Here is a 19,547-nt window from a genome sequence, read left to right on the forward strand (position 1 = left end):
CCCCACCCAACCCCCTCTCTCCCATCTCAGAGACTGATGAACAGTCTGACAGGCACAGGTCATGAAGGGGGAGAGTAAGGCTGGTCTTTATTACTAGTGTTCACAGGAGAAGCAGACCTCAAAGCTCAGATGTTATATTATGTACTGGGGATAAAGGCCAACAATATACTAGATCTCACTGACTGAGGACCATAGTCGCCATTGAGATATATTTGTATGAAAACTAATGCATGAATTGAGCAGCACAGATATAGAATATATAAACTGTCTAAGCTCAGTCAAGTCAGACTCACTGGGTTGAGAAATAGCACCATCTCCTGGCTGGTAAGTGTAGTACAACATCTCCTCTGTGAAGGTGTAGCCTGCTGTGCTGTCCGTTACTGGAGCTCAGCCCAAACCTCAGCCATGGTTTTTAAATCACTGACTAAAGGACTTTTTTGAATAACCATGTTAGATCTGGCTTCAGACATCCATTTCTCTGTATATCCCAGTGTCCTTCAGCATGTGGGATATATATATAGTGCTCTGGTTGAATAAGGGCCGTTCCACAACAGGAATCCCTTTTGGGAAGTGTAATTTGGTGCAAAACATTTTATTTTACATAATTGTAACATTCTGTCATAAAAAGCACAGAGTTCAACTTAATAAAAAACATGATTTTCAAGAGGTTAAATTTAAAAAAATACTTTAAGTGCCAAATAAAGTAACAGGGTTGACCATTTCATCTTAAATAATCGGAAATCTCACTGACTGGATTAGGTATGTATGTTTTTGTGTGCAGCAGGCAGGGGCAATTGAATAGAAACTTCCCAAAAAGTTGTATAGATATTTCCACACTAATATGATGATAATACCCTTTTAGTGTTAGAGCTGTTTGAAAAAAAATGTGACATTTCTGCCTGTTTTGGTGGGATGGAGTTTTGGCCTGTTTGGTGACAACACCAGTCGGTAAATGAGTTAATAGACCAATAAGAAAGTTCCAAACCTTTCTACCAATAACAGCTAGTTTTCCCCTCCCCACTCAGACCACTCTGACAGTCCTAGCAAAATTATTGCTAGGAAAATTGCTCTTTGCTAAAAAGCTGTTTGTTGTCAATCAAAATGGTCAAAAAGAAACAATCACAATAAGGTACGTAATTGTTACACAGAAATGATTTGATATTGAGAAAAGCAGCTGCATTGGGCCTTTTTAAAATATCAAAGGGATTCAAAAGAGATTCAATTCGTGGAATGACCCAGAAATGTTGTTTTGACGGCATTCTGTTTCTCGGAATATAAAGGGAAGTCCCATCAAACCTACCTGAGATGACATAATACACGGAGAGGCCTTGGGGAGACGTGGGGTGGAAGGGATGTCAGATCGTACGTGTACAGCACACACACACAGCAAACAAACTACAAAAGCACACACACACTACACATGCTCTCAATGTCACTGAGTCAGACACACACACACACCCAGAGGAGTGTTAATGTGGGATAAGTGCAGGTTGAATATAGTAAGGGGTGGTTAGGTGGAAAGGACTAACAGATGCTGGGGGGGAGCGGGACCTCACTGCAGCACCCCTAATGTCCTCCTCCCCCTACAGAGGCCACACGTCCTTTCCCCAGAAAGGCTGAGGGACTGGGGAAGAAGGATGAGAGGATTCATGGAAGCCCAGTTTGGTTACTTTTTCAAACTCAATGTCCAACTCTCTAGGTATTATCTTATTTTCATCACCTTTCTGTGTTTGGCACATAAAACGGACCGACTTGGTGGCCGACAGCCGACCCACTCTGTTTCTCACTAGGTTCAGTGTCAACCGCTCAAAATATAAGTTGAGCCTCAGGGTGGACTTATTTTGGGTTGAGCCCTCTTATCAAAAGTGATTAACGTGGCCAAACTTCAAAAGACGATCTAACATATTGTACAAGCAACAGCAATCAAGTAAGACGTAAATGTACATGACAGATACGTGTGGTTATAGCTGTGAAAAGCCCAATTACGACAGACCTGATTGTTACAAATTTGCTAAGGCTGTAAAATAGCTATCCCCGCACAAAGCGGATGTGTTCCAAATTGGGCCTATGAGCCCACGTCTCTCCCTTCAAAGCCTCTTTCTGTTTTATTCCCTCTCTCCTCTGCTCCCACCACAAATGGGTTTAAATTTGGCGTGAGTGGTCGCTGTCTGGAAATCTTTTTCATCCTGTTTACGGCGGCAGATGTCAGCCCTCGACCGCAGAGCTGGCTGGAGGCCCCTACTGCCTGGACACACAACCTCACACTCTACCCTACTTTCTTTCGCTTTCCCTCTCTCCTTTTTCTCTCAGCCTCATTTCTACTCCTTCCTCTCCCTCCCTCTGCTTCTCTTTCTTTCAGACCAAAGGAAATCTAGTTCAAATCAAAATCATCTCCCTTCAGTATATACAGATCTTAAGTAACAGAGTTACTGGGCCCTTCAGTCAACTTGGTAGAGATCAGAGTCTTATGCAACAAGAACACATATTTCCAATCGAAAAACTTTAATATCAGATTTTTAAAGCTAAGGAATTCAATATTTACAATATTCTCGACCTTATGAAAGTGGGGAAAAGACCCATTGCTGACGACGATTTTCAGTGTTTCATGCGTGTGAGAAAACAAATCATCTGTGCCAGACTGTGTAAAATGTGTCATAGTGAAATGAAGGGTTGACTATCTAGAGATGGTCAGTATGTCCTTTTTGTTTGAGGACCAAAAGTGGTAGTTTGTTTTAGTTTTGGTTAAAGTCCCTCCTCCTGGCCCGCCGCTGGACTCCTGCGTCAGCGGCACCTGCAGAACTTGACCACCATGTTGGAGAGCTGCTCTACCTTGGGCGTTCGGCCCATGAAGTAAACAATGGTCAGAGGCTCCAGGTCCTGAGGTACGCAGCACGGAGATGCCGACGCCTCAGGGTTCAGCTTGTTAAACAGCAGCAGGATCTGCGTGTGAGGGCAAGAGAAAGTACCACATGAAATATCACATAAAAAACTATGATAAGTACTGAAAACACTACTTAAAGGAATAGCTTAAACAAATTACAGTGGTTTCCTTTCCATTGTATGCTGTAGCGTTAATATTTCCCATCACCGGAACTAAGGGGCCTAGCCCGAACCATGAAAAACTCCTGTCATCCGCCAAAGCCAGGTTCATCAATTGGACTGCCAGATGGTGAAGCGTGATTCAACACTCCAGAAAACGCGTTTCCAGTGCTCCAGAGTCCAATGGCGGCGAGCTTTACACCACTCCAACCGACACTTGGCATTGTGCATGGTGATCTTAGGCTTGTGTGTGGCTGCTCGGCCATGGAAACCCATTTCATGAAGCTGCCGATGAACAGTTCTTGTGCTGACGTTGCTTGCAGAGGCAGTTTGGAACTCGGTAGTGAGGTTTGCAAAAGAGAACAGACCATTTTTATGCACTTCAGTACTTGGCAGTCCCGTTCTGTGAGCTTGTGTGGCCTACCACTTCGCAGGTGAGTCATTGTTGCTCCTAGACATTTCAACTTCACAATAACAGCACTTACAGTTGACCGGGGCAGCTCTAGCAGGGCAAAAAATTTGATGAACCTACTTGTTGGAAAGCTGGCATCCTATGACGGTGCCACGTTGAGCTCTTCAGTAAGGCCATTCTACTGCCAATGTTTGTCTATGGAGATTGCATGGCTGTGTGCACGATTTTATACATCTGTCAGCAACAGGTGTGGCTCAAATAGCCGAAACCACTCATTTGAAGGGGTATCCGCATACTTGTGTGTGTGTGTGTGTATATATATCTTGAAAAATACAGCCAGAATGATGCTGTGTTTTGCAGCTGTGTTCTGAAAGTTATAAATCTTAAACTTGACTGCCGACATGCAAAACATTTTGGGACTATATAAACAATGGACTAACGAAACAAATACCAAAATGTTTTTTAGGGTGGAGTTTTCCTTTAACCATACTCTGAGTGTGTGGTAATAAAGACATAAGACCTGAATGTGACAGAGGTGATAGAACATTTATGCCACTGTAGTGGTTGAGGGTTAACTAACCATGTTGTAGTGGTTGAGGGTTAACTAACCATGTTGTAGTGGTTGGGGGTTAACTAACCATGTTGTAGTGGTTGGGGGTTAACTAACCATGTTGTAGTGGTTGAGGGTTAACTAACCATGTTGTAGTGGTTGGGGGTTAACTAACCATGTTGTAGTGGTTGTCAGTGCTCCAGAGGTATGGGCAGCTGCCAGAGCAGAAATTGGCCTTGTAGCCCTTCGGCTCGTGGATCCACTTCCAGTCCAGGTCCTGGCGGAAGTCGATGTAGAGAGATCGCAGACAGCAGTCCACGTCAGAGTTCCTAAAACAGTTAGAAGACATGGAGAGAAAACACTCTCTCATTCTGATCCACACAGGCACTTCATCCATTTCAGGACTATAAGCCGCCAATAGATTGATTGCAACATTATTGATGATTGTAATATTGTTATGAACAAATGTGTAGTAATTCTGTATATCAAAGACCAAAATAAAGAGAAACCTCTAAGTATCTTCTATGGTTGTAGATAACATTACGTTTTTGATATCTGGATCTGAGGTGCTTACCCTACCTGGAGCAGGTGGTGGTGTCTGCGGTGGCCCTCTTCTTGCGGGTCATCTTGCCTGGGTTGTCGACCCTGTCGCTGGGCCTTAAGGTGAGGATGAGGTGGGGGTTCTTGGTACTAAAATCTACCTGGCCCTTAGCCAGCCCTGACCCTGGCCCCCGCAACTGCTGCTGAAGCAGCTCATCATCCAGACCTGAGGAAGAACAGAGTAGGACATGGAGGGACAGGGAAGGGAGCGGAAGTGGGGGGAGAGGAGGAGGGAGAGCGGTCGAGGAGGGAGAGAGAAAGGGACAGTGTTTTTTTGCAGTGCATATTTACTTCCAGAAAAGTTAGGACTGCTGTCCAAATGTTTAAAAGGGTGAATTTTAACGTGGAGGTGATGATCACCACGCTGGAATGGTGAATTTTAACGTGGAGGTGATGATCACCACGCTGGAATGGTGAATTTTAACGTGGAGGTGATGATCACCACGCTGGAATGGTGAATTTTAACGTGGAGGTGATGATCACCACGCTGGAATGGTGAATTTTAACGTGGAGGTGATGATCACCACGCTGGAATGGTGAATTTTATCGTGGAGGTGATGATCACCACGCTGGAATGGTGAATTCCGACCTGACCAGTCAGAATACAGCGCGAGCTGATTATGACAACCTGGTATGAACTTTGAACGACTTTTCACTAAAGAAGTGAAACCTCCTAGATGTGGAGTTATCAACAGCAGCTGTAAACGCACGTGGCCTAGGAAAGGGCAGCTAATCTCAGAAGAACGACAGGGTACTTTAAGGTATTCGCTCTGCAACACTACGACCAGAACAATTCTTCAAAAGGACAATGGCAATCACTGCTGGGTAAACCAGTCTTCCATCTTTGACCCATGTATCGAAGTGCAGCTCAGTGTAAATATACAGTTGAAGTCAGAAGTTTACATACACCTTAGCCAAATACATTTAAACTCAGTTTATCACAATTCCTGACATTTAATCCTAGTAAAAATTCCCTGTTTTAGGTCAGTTAGGATCACCACTTTGTTTTAAGAATGTGAAATGTCAGAATAATAGTAGAGGGAATTATATATTTCAGCTTTTATTTATTTATTCACATTCCCAGGGGGTCAGAAGTTTACATGCTACCAAATACTAATTGAGTGTTTTGCCTTTAAATTTTTTAACTTGGGTCAAACATTTTGAGTAGCCTTCCACATGCTACCCACAATAAGTGGGGTGAATTTTGGTCCATTCCTCATGACAGAGCTGGTGTAACCGAGTCAGGTTTGTAGGCCTCCTTGCTCGCACACGCTTTTTCAGTTCTGCCAACAAATGTTCTATGGGATTGAGGTCAAGGCTTAAGCCATTTTGACACAACTTTGGAAGTATGCTTGGGGTCATTGTCCATTTGGAAGACACATTTGCGACCAAACTTGAACTTCCTGACTGATGTCTTGAGATATTGCTTCAATATATCCACATCCTTTTCCAGCCTCATGATGCCATCTATTTTGTGAAGTGCACCAGTCCATCCTGCAGCAAAGCAGATGCAAACCATAGTCTGGCTTTTATGGCGGTTTTGGAGCAGTGGCTTCTTCCTTGCTGAGTGGCCTTTCCGGTTATGTCGATTATAGGACTTGTTATAGGACTTGTTTTACTGTGGATATAGATACTTTTATACCTGCTTCCTCCAGCATCTTCACAGGGTCCTTTGCTGATGTTCTGGGATTGATTTGCACTTTTCGCACAAAAGTACGTTCATCTCGAGGAGACAGAACGCGTCTCCTTCCTGAGCGGTATGATGGCTGCGTGGTCCCATGGTGTTTTTACTTGCATTGTTTGTACAGATGAACGTGGTACCTTCAGGTGTTTGGAAATTGCTCCCAAGGATGAACTAGACTTGTGGAGGTCTACAATTTTTTCTGAGGTCTTGGCTGATATCCCCATGATGTCAAGCAGAGGCACTGAGATTGAAGGTAGGCCTTGAAATACATCCACAGGTACACCTCCAATTGACTCAAATGATGTCAATTAGCCCATCAGAAGCTTCTAAAGCCATGACATCATTTTCTGGAATTTTACAAGCTGTTTAAAGGCACAGTCAACTTAGTGTATGTAAACTTCTGACCCACTGGAATTGTGATGTAGTGAATTATAAGGGAAATAATCTGTCTGTAAAGAATTGTTGGAAAAATTACTTGTCATGCATAAAGTAGATGTCCTAACCGACTTGCCAAAACTAGTTTGTCAACAAGAAATTTGTGGAGTGGTTGAAAAACGTGTTTTAATGACTTCAACCTAAGTGTATGTAAACATCTGACTTCAACTGTACATGTTACCTCGACACCGGTACCCCCTGTATATAGCCATGCTATTGTTATTTACTGCTGCTCTTGAATTATTTGTTATTCTTATGTTTTTTAAGGTAATTTCTTACAACTGCATTGTTGGTTACAAGCTTGTAAGTAAGCATTTCACTGTAAGGTCTACTACGCCTGTTGTATTCGGCACATGTGACAAATAACATTTGATTTGATACATGAGCTATAAAATGGCACAGATACAAAGATGAGTCCTCTGTCTCTCTATGGAGCTACCTGAATTTGTCCAATAGAAACTCTGGCATTCCAGATAGTCGTAGTCATACGGAGACACTCACCCCATCAGCCGCCTGAAACAGTGTGCTCCAATCCAATTTGGGGATCATTCCACTCACGAAAATGGGATTGAACTCCACCTCCCTCTCACCCCCATTGCCTGGGATCCGCAAAAAAACGGATTTTAAAAAAAGCATAAAAGAGCACTAGCTCTTTCCATGATAAACTGACCAGATGAAAGCTATGATCCCTTATTGATGACACTTGTTAAATCCACTCCAATCGGTGTAGATGAAGGGGAGGAGACAGGTTAAAGTGATTTTAAAGTCTTGAGACAATTAAAACATCCAGCCAATTTGACAACTGTGGGAATCATTGGGAGTCAACATGGGCCAGCATCCCTGTGAAACACTTTTGACGAATCTGCTTTCTGAGGGGGAAAGTGAGAGAACTAACTTTGTCAATATATATATATGTATTTGTCTACCATATCTATGATTCTCTACTGTGCAAACTAAAAACAATGTGTTTACATGTGGATCGCAAATGTCGACGCTGCAACAGTGAATAGTTTCCCCCAAACATCAATAATCCTAAAACATCTTCCTAGCAGTACAAACTATTTTGTAAACTGTCCCCTCCAAAAATCACAAAAACCGAGAAGTTCCGTTTTTTTATATTGTTTTATTTTTTGGTATATATTTTTCTGTACTCATTGTCTTGGTATTATACAGGTCATTCATTTTTTTCATTTTTTTTTGTTGTGAATTTTACCCCTTTTTCCTCCCCAATTTCGTGGTATCCAATTGTTTGGTAGCTACTATCTTGTCTCATCGCTACAACACCCGTACGGGCTCGGGAGATACGAAGGTTGAAAGTCATGCGTCCTCCGATACCCAACCAAGCCGCACTGCTTCTTAACACAGCGCGCACTGAGCCCGGCCCAGGAGTCCCTGGTGCGCGATGAGACAAGGATATCCCTACCGGCCAAACCCTCCCTAACCCGGACGACGCTAGGCCAATTGTGTGTCGCCCCACGGACCTCCCGGTCGCGGTTACGACAGTGCCTGGGCGCGAACCCAGAGTCTCTGGTGGCACAGCACCACCCGGGAGGCCCCATACAGGTCATTCTTAAAGGTAAATGGTAATTACAGACCTGTGACCAATACAACCCACGGGTCACCCTCACAAGAAACCACTAACCCACAAACATGCATTACACACACACTCACACACAATTTAAACGTATTGAACAAAAAATAATGTTACATTTTTTACCACAATCCCTCTTCCTCCCCCCATCTTAACCCTCTAGACACATCCCACCAACACTTATTTTGAAAAATAATATGATAATACTAGTGTTTAACATAATTAGAAAATACAAATAAAAAATGGAGGAAGGCAACTAATGAGACGAGTCAAGCAATTGTTCAGTTGAGAGGAAGAAACCAGACTGGCAATAAGGTCCAAGGCCCTGAGGGCGACCTCCTTGCGCTGACAAAAAAACAGTTAACATACTGCAAGTACAAATCAGATGACCAAGCGCTGGCAAGCATTAAACTCAAGCGAAGCCATTTGACAGAGAGGAAAGGACGTTTCTCTAGTTCATTCAGTTCATCGTCCAAATTCTCCCATGACTGCATTTAGTTAACACAACCAGGCCCGGGTCATTTAGTTAACACAACCAGGCCCGGGTCATTTAGTTAACACAGCCAGGCCCGGGTCATTTAGTTAACACAACCAGGCCCGGGTCATTTAGTTAACACAGCCAGGCCCGGGTCATTTAGTTAACACAACCAGGCCCGGGTCATTTAGTTAACACAACCAGGCCCGGGTCATTTAGTTAACACAACCAGGCCCAGGTCATTTAGTTAACACAACCAGGCCCGGGTCATTTAGTTAACACAACCAGGCCCGGGTCATTTAGTTAACACAGCCAGGCCCGGGTCATTTAGTTAACACAGCCAGGCCCGGGTCATTTAGTTAACACAGCCAGGCCCGGGTCATTTAGTTAACACAACCAGGCCCGGGTCATTTAGTTAACACAGCCAGGCCCGGGTCATTTAGTTAACACAACCAGGCCCGGGTCATTTAGTTAACACAACCAGGCCCGGGTCATTTAGTTAACACAACCAGGCCCGGGTCATTTAGTTAACACAACCAGGCCCGGGTCATTTAGTTAACACAACCAGGCCCGGGTCATTGTTAACACAGCCAGGCCCAGGTCATTGTTAACACAGCCAGGCCCAGGTCATTGTTAACACAGCCAGGCCCAGGTCATTGTTAACACAGCCAGGCCCGGGTCATTGTTAACACAACCAGGCCCGGGTCATTTAGTTAACACAACCAGGCCCAGGTCATTGTTAACATAGCCAGGCCCAGGTCATTGTTAACACAGGTCAACTATGAACAAGTAAGCATACAGAGGTTTCAGGAAGGCGATAAAACTAAAAACACACTGGTTTAAAACCAAAGAAGGAGAGGCCAGGGAACCCATCATTGAACAAACGTATGGCACAAACAACGCTGGGGATGTGTGCTGGCTAGGATGGAACAATCCCAGAATTGTTTTTTAGGTTTTGATTAACAGCTATCTGTAAGGATCTCAGCTATCTGTAAGGATCTCAGCTATCTGTAAGGATCTCAGCTATCTGTAAGGATCTCAGCTAAGGCCACTAGATCAGTCTTTCAGTCTCCATGACTACAGGAGAGACGGATATTACCAACCAATCCATGTGGACACTGATTTGGGCTCAATAGAATGATTTCCCAGACTCAGATTAAGCCTACTCCTAAAATGCATGCTCAATTAAGGATCGCCATTCAAGGTGCTTCTTAGTCCAGGAATAGGTGTAATCTCAAACTGGGAAACTGGCCCATAGCATCGACAGAAGATTGCGAGAGCTACTGATGAACATGTTTAATCCCACCTACTACTACAACAGACCTTATGCTAGACTAGAGCCCTGTATGCCCTTTGACAGAGGTGACATCTAAAGATGAAGACAACCCAGAGTGACAGTGATATGTTGACATACTAAGAAAGGTAGAGTATCCTCATCATGTACACACTGCTGCAAGGATAGTGAACTGAACTGAGCTCTATTTGATTGCATTGAAGAAAGAGATGCAATTGTTTTATCTTGATCCATATGGAACCACATAAAATACTGGGTGTCAATCACTCTGCAGTAGTTCTTTTAAAAAATTAAAACTCACGTTTTCACACATTCACTCCTTTCATCTGTTCACACACATAACAATTTCACCCCCATATCTTTAACCTTTCATCCCCCAGAATCATCATTCTAGGCCTTCTTCAGAGCGCCATTTTAAGAAGTCCTCCTTCCGTGCATCTGGTTTGATCTGGTTCCGGATGCCCCCCAGTAGGTTGGACGTTGCTTCAGAGGCCACTATTAGGGGACGGACCACGGTGGGCGGGATCTGCCGCAGGACTCCGCCCACAGCACCAGGCAGGCCTTTCTGCTCATGCCCGCGAGACGCCACATCACATAGCGTCTGAGCTGTGTCCATCATGCCCTTGGAAACAGGCAGACAGAGGTAAGGAAGATAAGTTTGTGTGTTCAAATGAAAGTTGCTAAGCCTTTTGTTGTTGCTATTATCCTAAAGCGGTTGACTTAAATTAACTTTAATTGATTGATTTGTTGATCAGTAGAACACGTACTTCTCTGACGGTGTCATAGGCCTTAGCTACGCCCTCTCTGAGGTCGGCAGGCTGGTGGGCGCGGCGGGACCGGTTGGAGGGCGGTCGGCCCTCTGTGATGTAACGGTTCAGGGGGGGCGTTGGGGACAGGATGTCGTACACCGTCTCCGCTGTGGCCTAGAGGAGAAACCACAGGAATATTACAACACTTCAGGAGAGTAAGGCACATCATAGCAATGGAGAAATCTGTATTACTGGTCCCAGTGGCTTCTACCCATACGGTTGATACTAGTCATTCAGTTCTTTCCTACAGGAGGTAGGTATGCTAACCTTTTGGCCGCAATCTATGACATGTGACTGTAAGGTTAGTGTATAGGGTGTGGTACATAGGATGCATTGTTTCAACAGTCTGTAGCCAGCTGATCTGTCTGTGGTTAGAGTTCAGAGGTCAGTAGTACCTGTATGGCCTGCACCAGTCTGTTGCTGAGCTCCAGAGCAGCAGAAGCAGTGGAGGTGCCGAAGGACGCTGCCCCCCGCTGGAGGCCCCGGATAATGCGGCCGTCCCGCCTGTACTGCTCTATGGGCATCCAGAACAAGTCCCTCACTCCATGGACTAGAGAGAGAAAGTTACACAAAAAACAAATGAGATCAACACTAAATGAGGTCGTGATAGTATGCTAGAGCCCTGTATGAGAGCCCTGCTAGAGCCCTGTATGAGAGCCCTGCTAGAGCCCTGTATGAGAGCCCTGCTAGAGCCCTGTATGAGAGCCCTGCTAGAGCCCTGTATGAGAGCCCTGCTAGAGCCCTGTATGAGAGCCCTGCTAGAGCCCTGTATGAGAGCCCTGCTAGAGCCCTGTATGAGAGCCCTGCTAGAGCCACTGCAAGAGAACCATTCTATTACTATGCTTATCACTCAGGAACTACTGAAGGGACAATAGCAAAGAAGCCAAGAAACAAAGATCACCAAACAAGTGACGTCCTGTCCTGTACTTACACAGCTGAACTACAGAGTGCATGGGGCCTAGACCTCCCAGAATGCCCGGCAGCTGGTTCTTCCTGATGTCTGTCAGCCACTCAGTGACAGCGTACTGAATCACCTTATCTACGCCTAGAAGTCTGTAAGGAAGAGATATTAGAGAAAGGCGTTATGAAAAAGACACTTGCTTCAGACTACAGAGAAACAGAGTTTGTGTTGTTGTACCCGTGTCGGCAGCAGAGTCTCTTCAGCTTCAGCTCAGAGCAGTTCAGCTGGGCCAGACCAATAAGAATCCCAGCAAACGTCCCCTAGGAAACAATCACATAGCAAATGTCACGTGTGTGACATAACAAAATATAACCACAGAGATGAGTTCACTGTGTTCGTAGTTAAATGTTCTTTGTCCTTTCACCTGCTCAATGACCACATGCTTGCCCTGGTAGTCCAGCCAGATGGGCACTTCAGAGGTGAAACGGAACTCCCTTCCAAAGAGAAGGAAAGACAACATATACATAATGTCCACACATTCTAAATAGACTGTAGATTTACTCTTTGGGAGGATGAAGTCAATTACCGGAAGTAGATTGGCTGATCAGTGGAAGAGGTGGAGCCAGCGGATGAGGAGCTCTGCTCGCTATAGGTGATTTCTACAGAAGTGGTGAGGTCAGGACGCAGACCAGCAGTGGTCTCCGTGCCACTGACCCCATCCTCAGCGGGCTTCTGGGAAGGGTCTGTCTTCACTGTGAGAGGAAAGAGAGAAAAGAGAAAATTAAGAAAACAGGAGAAAGTATCAAGTGGGTGAGGAGGAGATACATGACACAGAGCACCATGTATGCTATGTATGATTTTCTTCCTGATCCATGTGACTCTACTTATTATGTAGCGTACAGAGAACACAGTGAAGGTGCTCACTCTCAGCTACAGGGTCCACAGGCAGGTAGGGGTTAACTCCAGCAGCCAGACTACTGAAGAAATCCTTCAGGAAGAACAAGGCATCCTGGTCGATGTTGAGTCGGAGGGGGAGGAGGCTCACTCTTAAACAAGACTCTGGACCACCTACACCAGAGTTTGGACACACCTGCAGGGCCTTCACTGTTAACTGGGACACACAGACATAGACAACACATTAGATAGGATTACAACAAACCAATCTCATAGAAAACTTTAGAATTCCCTTGGAAATGAGAATCATTAATAAGAACAGATTTTCACAACGGAAAGGAAATAATGATAAATGGCTTTAAAAAGCCTCTTCTCTCACCATGTTGGAGTGTGTCCTGCGTGGCATGCTCTCGCTGGTGTACAGGTAGAGGAACTTGTTAAGCTGGGACGAAGCCAGGCGGTCGCGTACCTCCAGCTCCTGAACAATGAACACCTGGCGGGACAGAGGCTGCTCCCCCACAGCCCCGACCCCAGGCCCCTCTCCCTCCAGAGCCGGACCAGACGCAGACACCACCACTGGGTAGGACTCGTGTTGGAAGCTCACCTGGAAGAGGAATGACATATTTAACTAAATGGTTGTAAACAACTAGTGGAGCTTTTTGCTTTTGTTATGTAGCTTTTTGCTGCCTCCACCAAAGGACTGGTTGACACTTATGCTACACTTGAACTGAACATATCCTTATGATGGGGAAAATGAATTAGCTTTCTAGTTTGTACGGAGAAAAGAATCAAAGGCAAGTACTGTAAGGACGGACACATCTTGCACACACATACTTTTGTATATACAGGACATCCCTTCAAATGAGTGGATTCGGCTATTTCAGCCACACATGTTGCTGACAGGTGTATACAATCGAGCACACAGCCATGCAATCTCCATGAACAAACATTGGCAGTAGAATGGCCTTACTGAAGAGCTCAGTGACTCAAGGTGGCAAAGTCATCCTTACTGAAAAGCTCAGTGACTTTCAAGGTGGCACCGTCATCCTTACTGAAAAGCTCAGTGACTCTCAAGGTGGCACCGTCATCCTTACTGAAAAGCTCAGTGACTTTCAACGTGGCACCGTCATCCTTACTGAAAAGCTCAGTGACTCAACGTGGCACCGTCATCCTTACTGTGGCACCACCGTTATCCTTACTGAAAAGCTCAGTGACTCAACGTGGCACCGTCATCCTTACTGAAAAGCTCAGTGACTCAACGTGGCACCGTCATCCTTACTGAAAAGCTCAGTGACTCAACGTGGCACCGTCATCCTTACTGAAAAGCTCAGTGACTCTCAACGTGGCACCGTTATCCTTACTGAAAAGCTCAGTGACTCAACGTGGCACCGTCATCCTTACTGAAAAGCTCAGTGACTCTCAACGTGGCACCGTCATCCTTACTGAAAAGCTCAGTGACTCAAGGTGGCACCGTCATAGGATGCAGGTGCTTCTACACCTGCATTGTTGCTGTTTGGGGTTAGGTTGGGTTTCTGTACAGCACTTTGAGATATCAGCTGATGTAGGAAGGGCTTTATAAATACATTTCATTTGATGCCACTTTTCCAACAAGTCAGTTTGTCAAATTTCTGCCCTGCTAGATCTAACATGGTTAGCTAACCCCCAACCGCCACAACACGGTTAGCTAACCCCCAACCGCCACAACACGGTTAGCTAACCCCCAACCGCCACAACACGGTTAGCTAACCCCCAACCGCTACAACACGGTTAGTTAACCCTCAACCGCTACAACACGGTTAGTTAACCCTCAACCACTACAACATGGTTAGTTAACCCTCAACCACTACAACATGGTTAGTTAACCCTCAACCACTACAACATGGTTAGTTAACCCTCAACCACTACAACATGGTTAGTTAACCCTCAACCACTACAGTGGCATAAATGTTCTATCACCTCTGTCACATTCAGGTCTTATGTCTTTATTACCACACACTCAGAGTATGGTTAAAGGAAAACTCCACCCTAAAAAACATTTTGGTATTTGTTTTGTTAGTCCATTGTTTATATAGTCCCAAAATGTTTTGCATGTCTGCAATCAAGTTTAAGATTTATAATTTTCAGAATACAGAAATACAGCTGGTATGATGCAAAACACAGTATCATTCTGGCTGTATTTTTCAAGTTATCTACACTATATACACACACAAGTATGTAGACACCCCATCAAATGAGTGGATTCTGCTATTTGAGCCACACCTGTTGTTGACAGATGTATAAAATCGTGCACACAGCCATACAATCTCCATAGTCAAACATTGGCAGTAGAATGGCCTTACTGAAGAGCTCAGTGACTTCAACGTGGCACTGTCATAGGATGTCAGCTTTCCAACAAGTCAGTTCATCAAATTTTTTGCCCTGCTAGAACTGCCCAAGTCAACTGTAAGTGCTGTTATTGTGAAGTGGAAATGTCTAGGAGCAACAACGGCTCAGCCGCGAAGTGGTAGGCCACATAAGCTCACAGAACACCATGCACAATGCTAAAGCTCGCCGCCATTGGATTCTGGAGCAGTGGAAACGCGTTCTCTGGAGTGATGAATCACGTTTGGACGAATCTGGGTTTGGTGAATGCCAGGGAAACACTACCTGCCCAAATGAATAGTGCCAACTGCAAAGTTTGGTGGAGGAGGAATAATAGTTTGGGGCTGTTTTCATGGTTCAGACTAGAACCCTTAGTTCCAGTGAAGGGAAATCTTAATGCTACAGCATACAATGACATTCAAGACGATTCTGTGCTTCCAACTTTGTGGCAACAGTTTGAGGCAGGCCCTTTCCTGTTTCAGCGTGACAATGCCCCCGTGAACAAAGTGAGGTCCGTACAGAAATGGTTTGTCGAGATCGGTGTGGAAGAACTTGACTGGCCGGCACAGAGCCCTGACCTCAACAAACACCTTTGGGATTAATTGTAACGCTGACTGCGAGCCAGGCCTAATCGCCCAACATCAGTGTCCGACCTCACTAATGCTCGTGGCTGAATGGAAGAAAGTCCCCGCAGCAATGTTCCAACATCTAGTGGAAAGTCTTCCCAGAAGAGTGGAGGCTGTTATAGACCAACTTCATATTAATGCCCATGATTTTAGAACGAGATGTTCGATGAGCAGGTGTCTACATACTTTTGGTTATGTAGAGTACATACTCTCCCTACCTTGGTGAGCTGGATCTCCATGAGCAAGTTGTGTTGTCGTCCACCGCCTCCAGCCCAGCGCCACGAGTTCTGAGGCCGGGACGGAGCAGTGGAGCGGGACGGGGATCCACGCATCCCAGAGGGGGCAGAGCGACCCCTAGAGAGCGAGAGGGTAGGGGAGGAGAAGAGAGAGAGATCGAGAGGGAGAAAGGAGCTTGATGATCAGTAAGAGAGAAATCTTCCAAATTCAAGTGCCTGTTGCTGGGTTGTGTGTACATGTGTGCATAGGGACCTGTTTCCATGCTGAGTGTGTGTAGACATGGCCTTGCCCCCGAAGTCTCTCCCTCCGTACAGATGCCAGACAACAGACACCTCTCGTAGCACCACCCTGCTCTCGGGGACAGGGAAGCGGCTGGGGGCCCGCAGCAGGTCAGAGCTGCCCCGCGGCCGGGAGAAGTGGCCCTCCCTAACCCTGATAGGACCCTCAGCTAGCACTGTCACAAGAGGCTCCCCGTCTCTGGGCTGGGGAGGGGGTGAATTAATGAACAGGTTTAGTACTTAATGTCACAATTAAATTCCATGTGAACTACGACTAATAGGAACACTGGGACAGGAAGTTAAAAGTGAGATACAGAGGAAGGAAAAATATCAAATAAAAAGCAAGAGTAGAGAGAGAATAGAGAGAATATAGAAAGAGTATAAAGAGGGTATAGAGAGTATAAAGAAAGAGAGCGAGTATAGAGAGTGTAGAGAGGTAGAGGGGGAGAGTGTATTAAGAGTGCAGGAGAGTGTAGAGAAAGTATAGAGAGAGTAGAGAAAGAGTACAAAGAAAGAGTATAGAGTATAGTATAGTATACTATAGTATAAAATAGTATTAGGAGAGAGTGTAGAGAGTATAGAGGGAGAGTGCATATAAAAAAAGAGCATATAGAGAGTAGAGGGAGATAAAGAAGAGAGTTTGTAGAGGGAAAGAGAGTATATCTACAGTGAGGGAAAAAGTATTTGATCCCCTGCTGATTTTGTACGTTTGCCCACTGACAAAGAAATGATCAGTCTATAATTTTAATGGTAGGTTTATTTGATCAGTGAGAGACAGAATAACAAAAAAAATTCAGAAAAATGTATGTCAAAAACGTTATAAATTGATTTGCATTTTAATGAGGGAAATAAGTATTTGACTCTTCTGCAAAACATGACTTCGTACTTGGTGGCAAAACCCTTGTTGGCAATCACCGAGGTCAGACGTTTCTTGTAGTTGGCCACCAGGTTTGCCCACATCTCAGGAGGGATTTTGTCCCACTCCTCTTTGCAGATCTTCTCCAAGTCATTAAGGTTTCGAGGCTGACGTTTGGCAACTCGAACCTTCAGCTCCCTCCACAGATTTTCTATGGGATTAAGGTCTGGAGACTGGCTAGGCCACTTCTTGAGCCACTCCTTTGTTGCCTTGGCTGTGTGTTTTGGGTCATTGTCATGCTGGAATACCAATCCATGACCCATTTTCAATGCCCTGGCTGAGGGAAGGAGGTTCTCACCCAAGATTTGATGGTCCATCGTCCCTTTGATGCGGTGAAGTTGTTCTGTCCCCTTAGCAGAAAAACACCCCCAAAGCATAATGTTTCCACCTCCATGTTTGACGGTGGGGATGGTGTTCTTGGGGTCATAGGCAGCATTCCTCCTCCAAACACGGCGAGTTGATGCCAAAGAGCTCCATTTTGGTCTCATCTGACCACAACACTTTCACCCAGTTGTCCTCTGAATCAGATGTTCATTGGCAAACTTCAGACGGGCATGTATATGTGCTTTTGCGACGTAGTGTGTTACCAATTGTTTCCTTGGTGACTATGGTCCCAGCTGCCTTGAGATCATTGACAAGATCCTCCCGTGTAGTTCTGGGCTGATTCCTCACCATTTTCATGATCATTGCAACTCCACGAGGTGAGATCTTGCATGGAGCCCCAGGCCGAGGGAGATTGACAGTTATTTTGTGTTTCTTCCATTTGCAAATAATCGCACCAACTGTTGTCACCTTCTCACCAAGCTGCTTGGCGATGGTCTTGAAGCCCATTCCAGCCTTGTGTAGGTCAACAATCTTGTCCCTGACATCCTTGGAGACCTCTTTGGTCTTGGCCATGGTGGAGAGTTTGGAATCTGAGTGATTGCTTCTGTGGACAGGTGTCTTTTATACAGGTAACAAACTGAGATTAGGAGCACTCCCTTTAAAAGTGTGCTCCTAATCTCAGCTCGTTACCTGTATAAAAGACACCTGGGAGCCAGAAATCTTTCTAATTGAGAGGGGGTCAAATACTTATTTCCCTCATTAAAATGCAAATCAATTTATAACATTTTTGACATGTTTTTCTGGATTTTGTTGTTGTTATTCTGTCTCTCACTGTTCAAATAAACCTACCATTAAAATTAGACTGATCATTTCTTTGTCAGTGGGCAAACGTACAAAATCAGCAGGGGATCAAATACTTTACCTCACTGTATAGATAGAGAGAGTATGTACAGTATCAGTCAAAAGTTTGGACACACCTACTTATTCAAATGATTTATTTTTTACTATTTTCTACATTGTAAACTCAGCAAAAAAATAAAATGTTCAGCACCCCGTCTTTCAAAGATAATTTGTAAAAATCCAAATAACTTCACAGATCTTCATTGTAAAGGGTTTAAACACAGTTTCCCATGCTTGTTCAATGAACCATAAACAACTAATGAACATGCACCTGTGGAACGGTCGTTAAGACACTAACAGCTTACAGACGGTAGGCAATTAAGGTCACAGTTATGAAAACTTAGGACACTAAAAAGAGGCCTTTCTACTGACTCTCAAAAACACAAAAAGAAAGATGCCCAGGGTCCCTGCTCATCTGTGTGTACGTGCCTTAGGCATGCTGCAAGGAGGCATGAGGACTGCAGATGTGGCCAGGGCAATAAATTGAAATGTTTGTACTGTGAGACGCCTAAAACAGCGCTACAGGGAGACAGGAGGGAGAGCTGATCGTCCTCGCAGTGGCAGACCACGTGTAACAACACCTGCACAGGATTGGTACATCCGAACATCACACCTGCGGGACAGGTACAGGATAGCAACAACTACCCGAGTTACACCAGGAACACACAATCCCTCCATCAGTGCTCAGACTGTCCGCAATAGGCTGAGAGAGGCTGGACTGAGGGCTTGTAGGCCTGTTGTAAGGCAGGTTCTCATCAGACAACACCAGTAACAACGTGGCCTATGGGCACAAACCCACCGTCGCTGGACCAGACAGGACCGGCAAAAAGTGCTCTTCACTGACGAGTCGCTGTTTAGTCTCACCAGGGGTGATGGTCGGATTTGCGTTTATCGTTGAAGGAATGAGTAATACACTGAGGCCTGTACTCTGGAGCGGGATTGGTCTGGGACGGTGTGTCACAACGTCATCAGACTGAGCTTGTTGTCATTGCAGGCAATCTTAAAGCTGTGCGTTACAGGAAAGACATCCTCCCCCCTAATGTGGTACCCTTCCTGCGGGCTCATCTTGACATGACCCTCCAGCATGACAATGCCACCAGCCATACTGCTCTTTCTGTGTGTGATTTCCTGCAAGACAGGAATGTCAGTGTTCTGCCATGGCCAGTGAAGATCCCGGATCTCAATTCCATTGAGCACGCCTGGGAACTGTTGGATCGAAGG

At 45.1% G+C, this 19,547-nt stretch overlaps 2 protein-coding genes across 2 annotated transcripts in view; both read right to left on the reverse strand.

Moving 5' to 3' along the window:
* Positions 1 to 2,781: 2,781 nt before the first annotated feature.
* On the reverse strand, positions 2,782 to 8,288 carry LOC139390827 (transforming growth factor beta-3 proprotein-like). Its single transcript, XM_071138225.1, has 4 exons — positions 8,198 to 8,288; positions 4,581 to 4,767; positions 4,177 to 4,330; positions 2,782 to 2,940 (listed from the first exon to the last, which is right to left on the reverse strand). Exons 1-4 carry the CDS (start codon positions 8,286 to 8,288, stop codon positions 2,782 to 2,784), a joined length of 591 nt encoding a protein of 196 aa, XP_070994326.1.
* A 1,505-nt stretch (positions 8,289 to 9,793) lies between these two features.
* Positions 9,794 to 19,547, reverse strand: part of LOC139390598 (autophagy-related protein 2 homolog A-like) — a 42,371-nt gene continuing 32,617 nt past the window's right edge. The window contains exons 30-40 of the mRNA XM_071137822.1: positions 16,161 to 16,390; positions 15,890 to 16,025; positions 13,064 to 13,288; positions 12,715 to 12,901; positions 12,377 to 12,542; positions 12,215 to 12,284; positions 12,028 to 12,110; positions 11,821 to 11,942; positions 11,285 to 11,439; positions 10,848 to 11,003; positions 9,794 to 10,702 (exon numbers count right to left, since the gene is read on the reverse strand). Coding sequence (XP_070993923.1) covers positions 10,466 to 10,702; positions 10,848 to 11,003; positions 11,285 to 11,439; positions 11,821 to 11,942; positions 12,028 to 12,110; positions 12,215 to 12,284; positions 12,377 to 12,542; positions 12,715 to 12,901; positions 13,064 to 13,288; positions 15,890 to 16,025; positions 16,161 to 16,390 — 1,767 coding nt within the window. The 3' untranslated portion in view covers positions 9,794 to 10,465. The remainder of the gene's footprint in view (positions 10,703 to 10,847; positions 11,004 to 11,284; positions 11,440 to 11,820; positions 11,943 to 12,027; positions 12,111 to 12,214; positions 12,285 to 12,376; positions 12,543 to 12,714; positions 12,902 to 13,063; positions 13,289 to 15,889; positions 16,026 to 16,160; positions 16,391 to 19,547) is intronic.

Source organism: Oncorhynchus clarkii, chromosome 31, assembly GCF_045791955.1.
Source record: "Oncorhynchus clarkii lewisi isolate Uvic-CL-2024 chromosome 31, UVic_Ocla_1.0, whole genome shotgun sequence".
In the NCBI taxonomy this organism is placed as follows: Eukaryota; Metazoa; Chordata; class Actinopteri; order Salmoniformes; family Salmonidae; genus Oncorhynchus; species Oncorhynchus clarkii.

Excerpts from the sequence above, each read along its gene's own strand:
- LOC139390827 (XM_071138225.1), bottom strand. The coding sequence starts at position 8,288 with ATGACCTGTATGGGGCCTCCCGGGTGGTGCTGTGCCACCAGAGACTCT. Across the intron at positions 4,331-4,580 it reads GACACCACCACCTGCTCCAG|GAACTCTGACGTGGACTGCT; the intron begins GTAGGGTAAGCA and ends TAACTGTTTTAG. Across the intron at positions 2,941-4,176 it reads CTGACAACCACTACAACATG|ATCCTGCTGCTGTTTAACAA; the intron begins GTTAGTTAACCC and ends CCTCACACGCAG.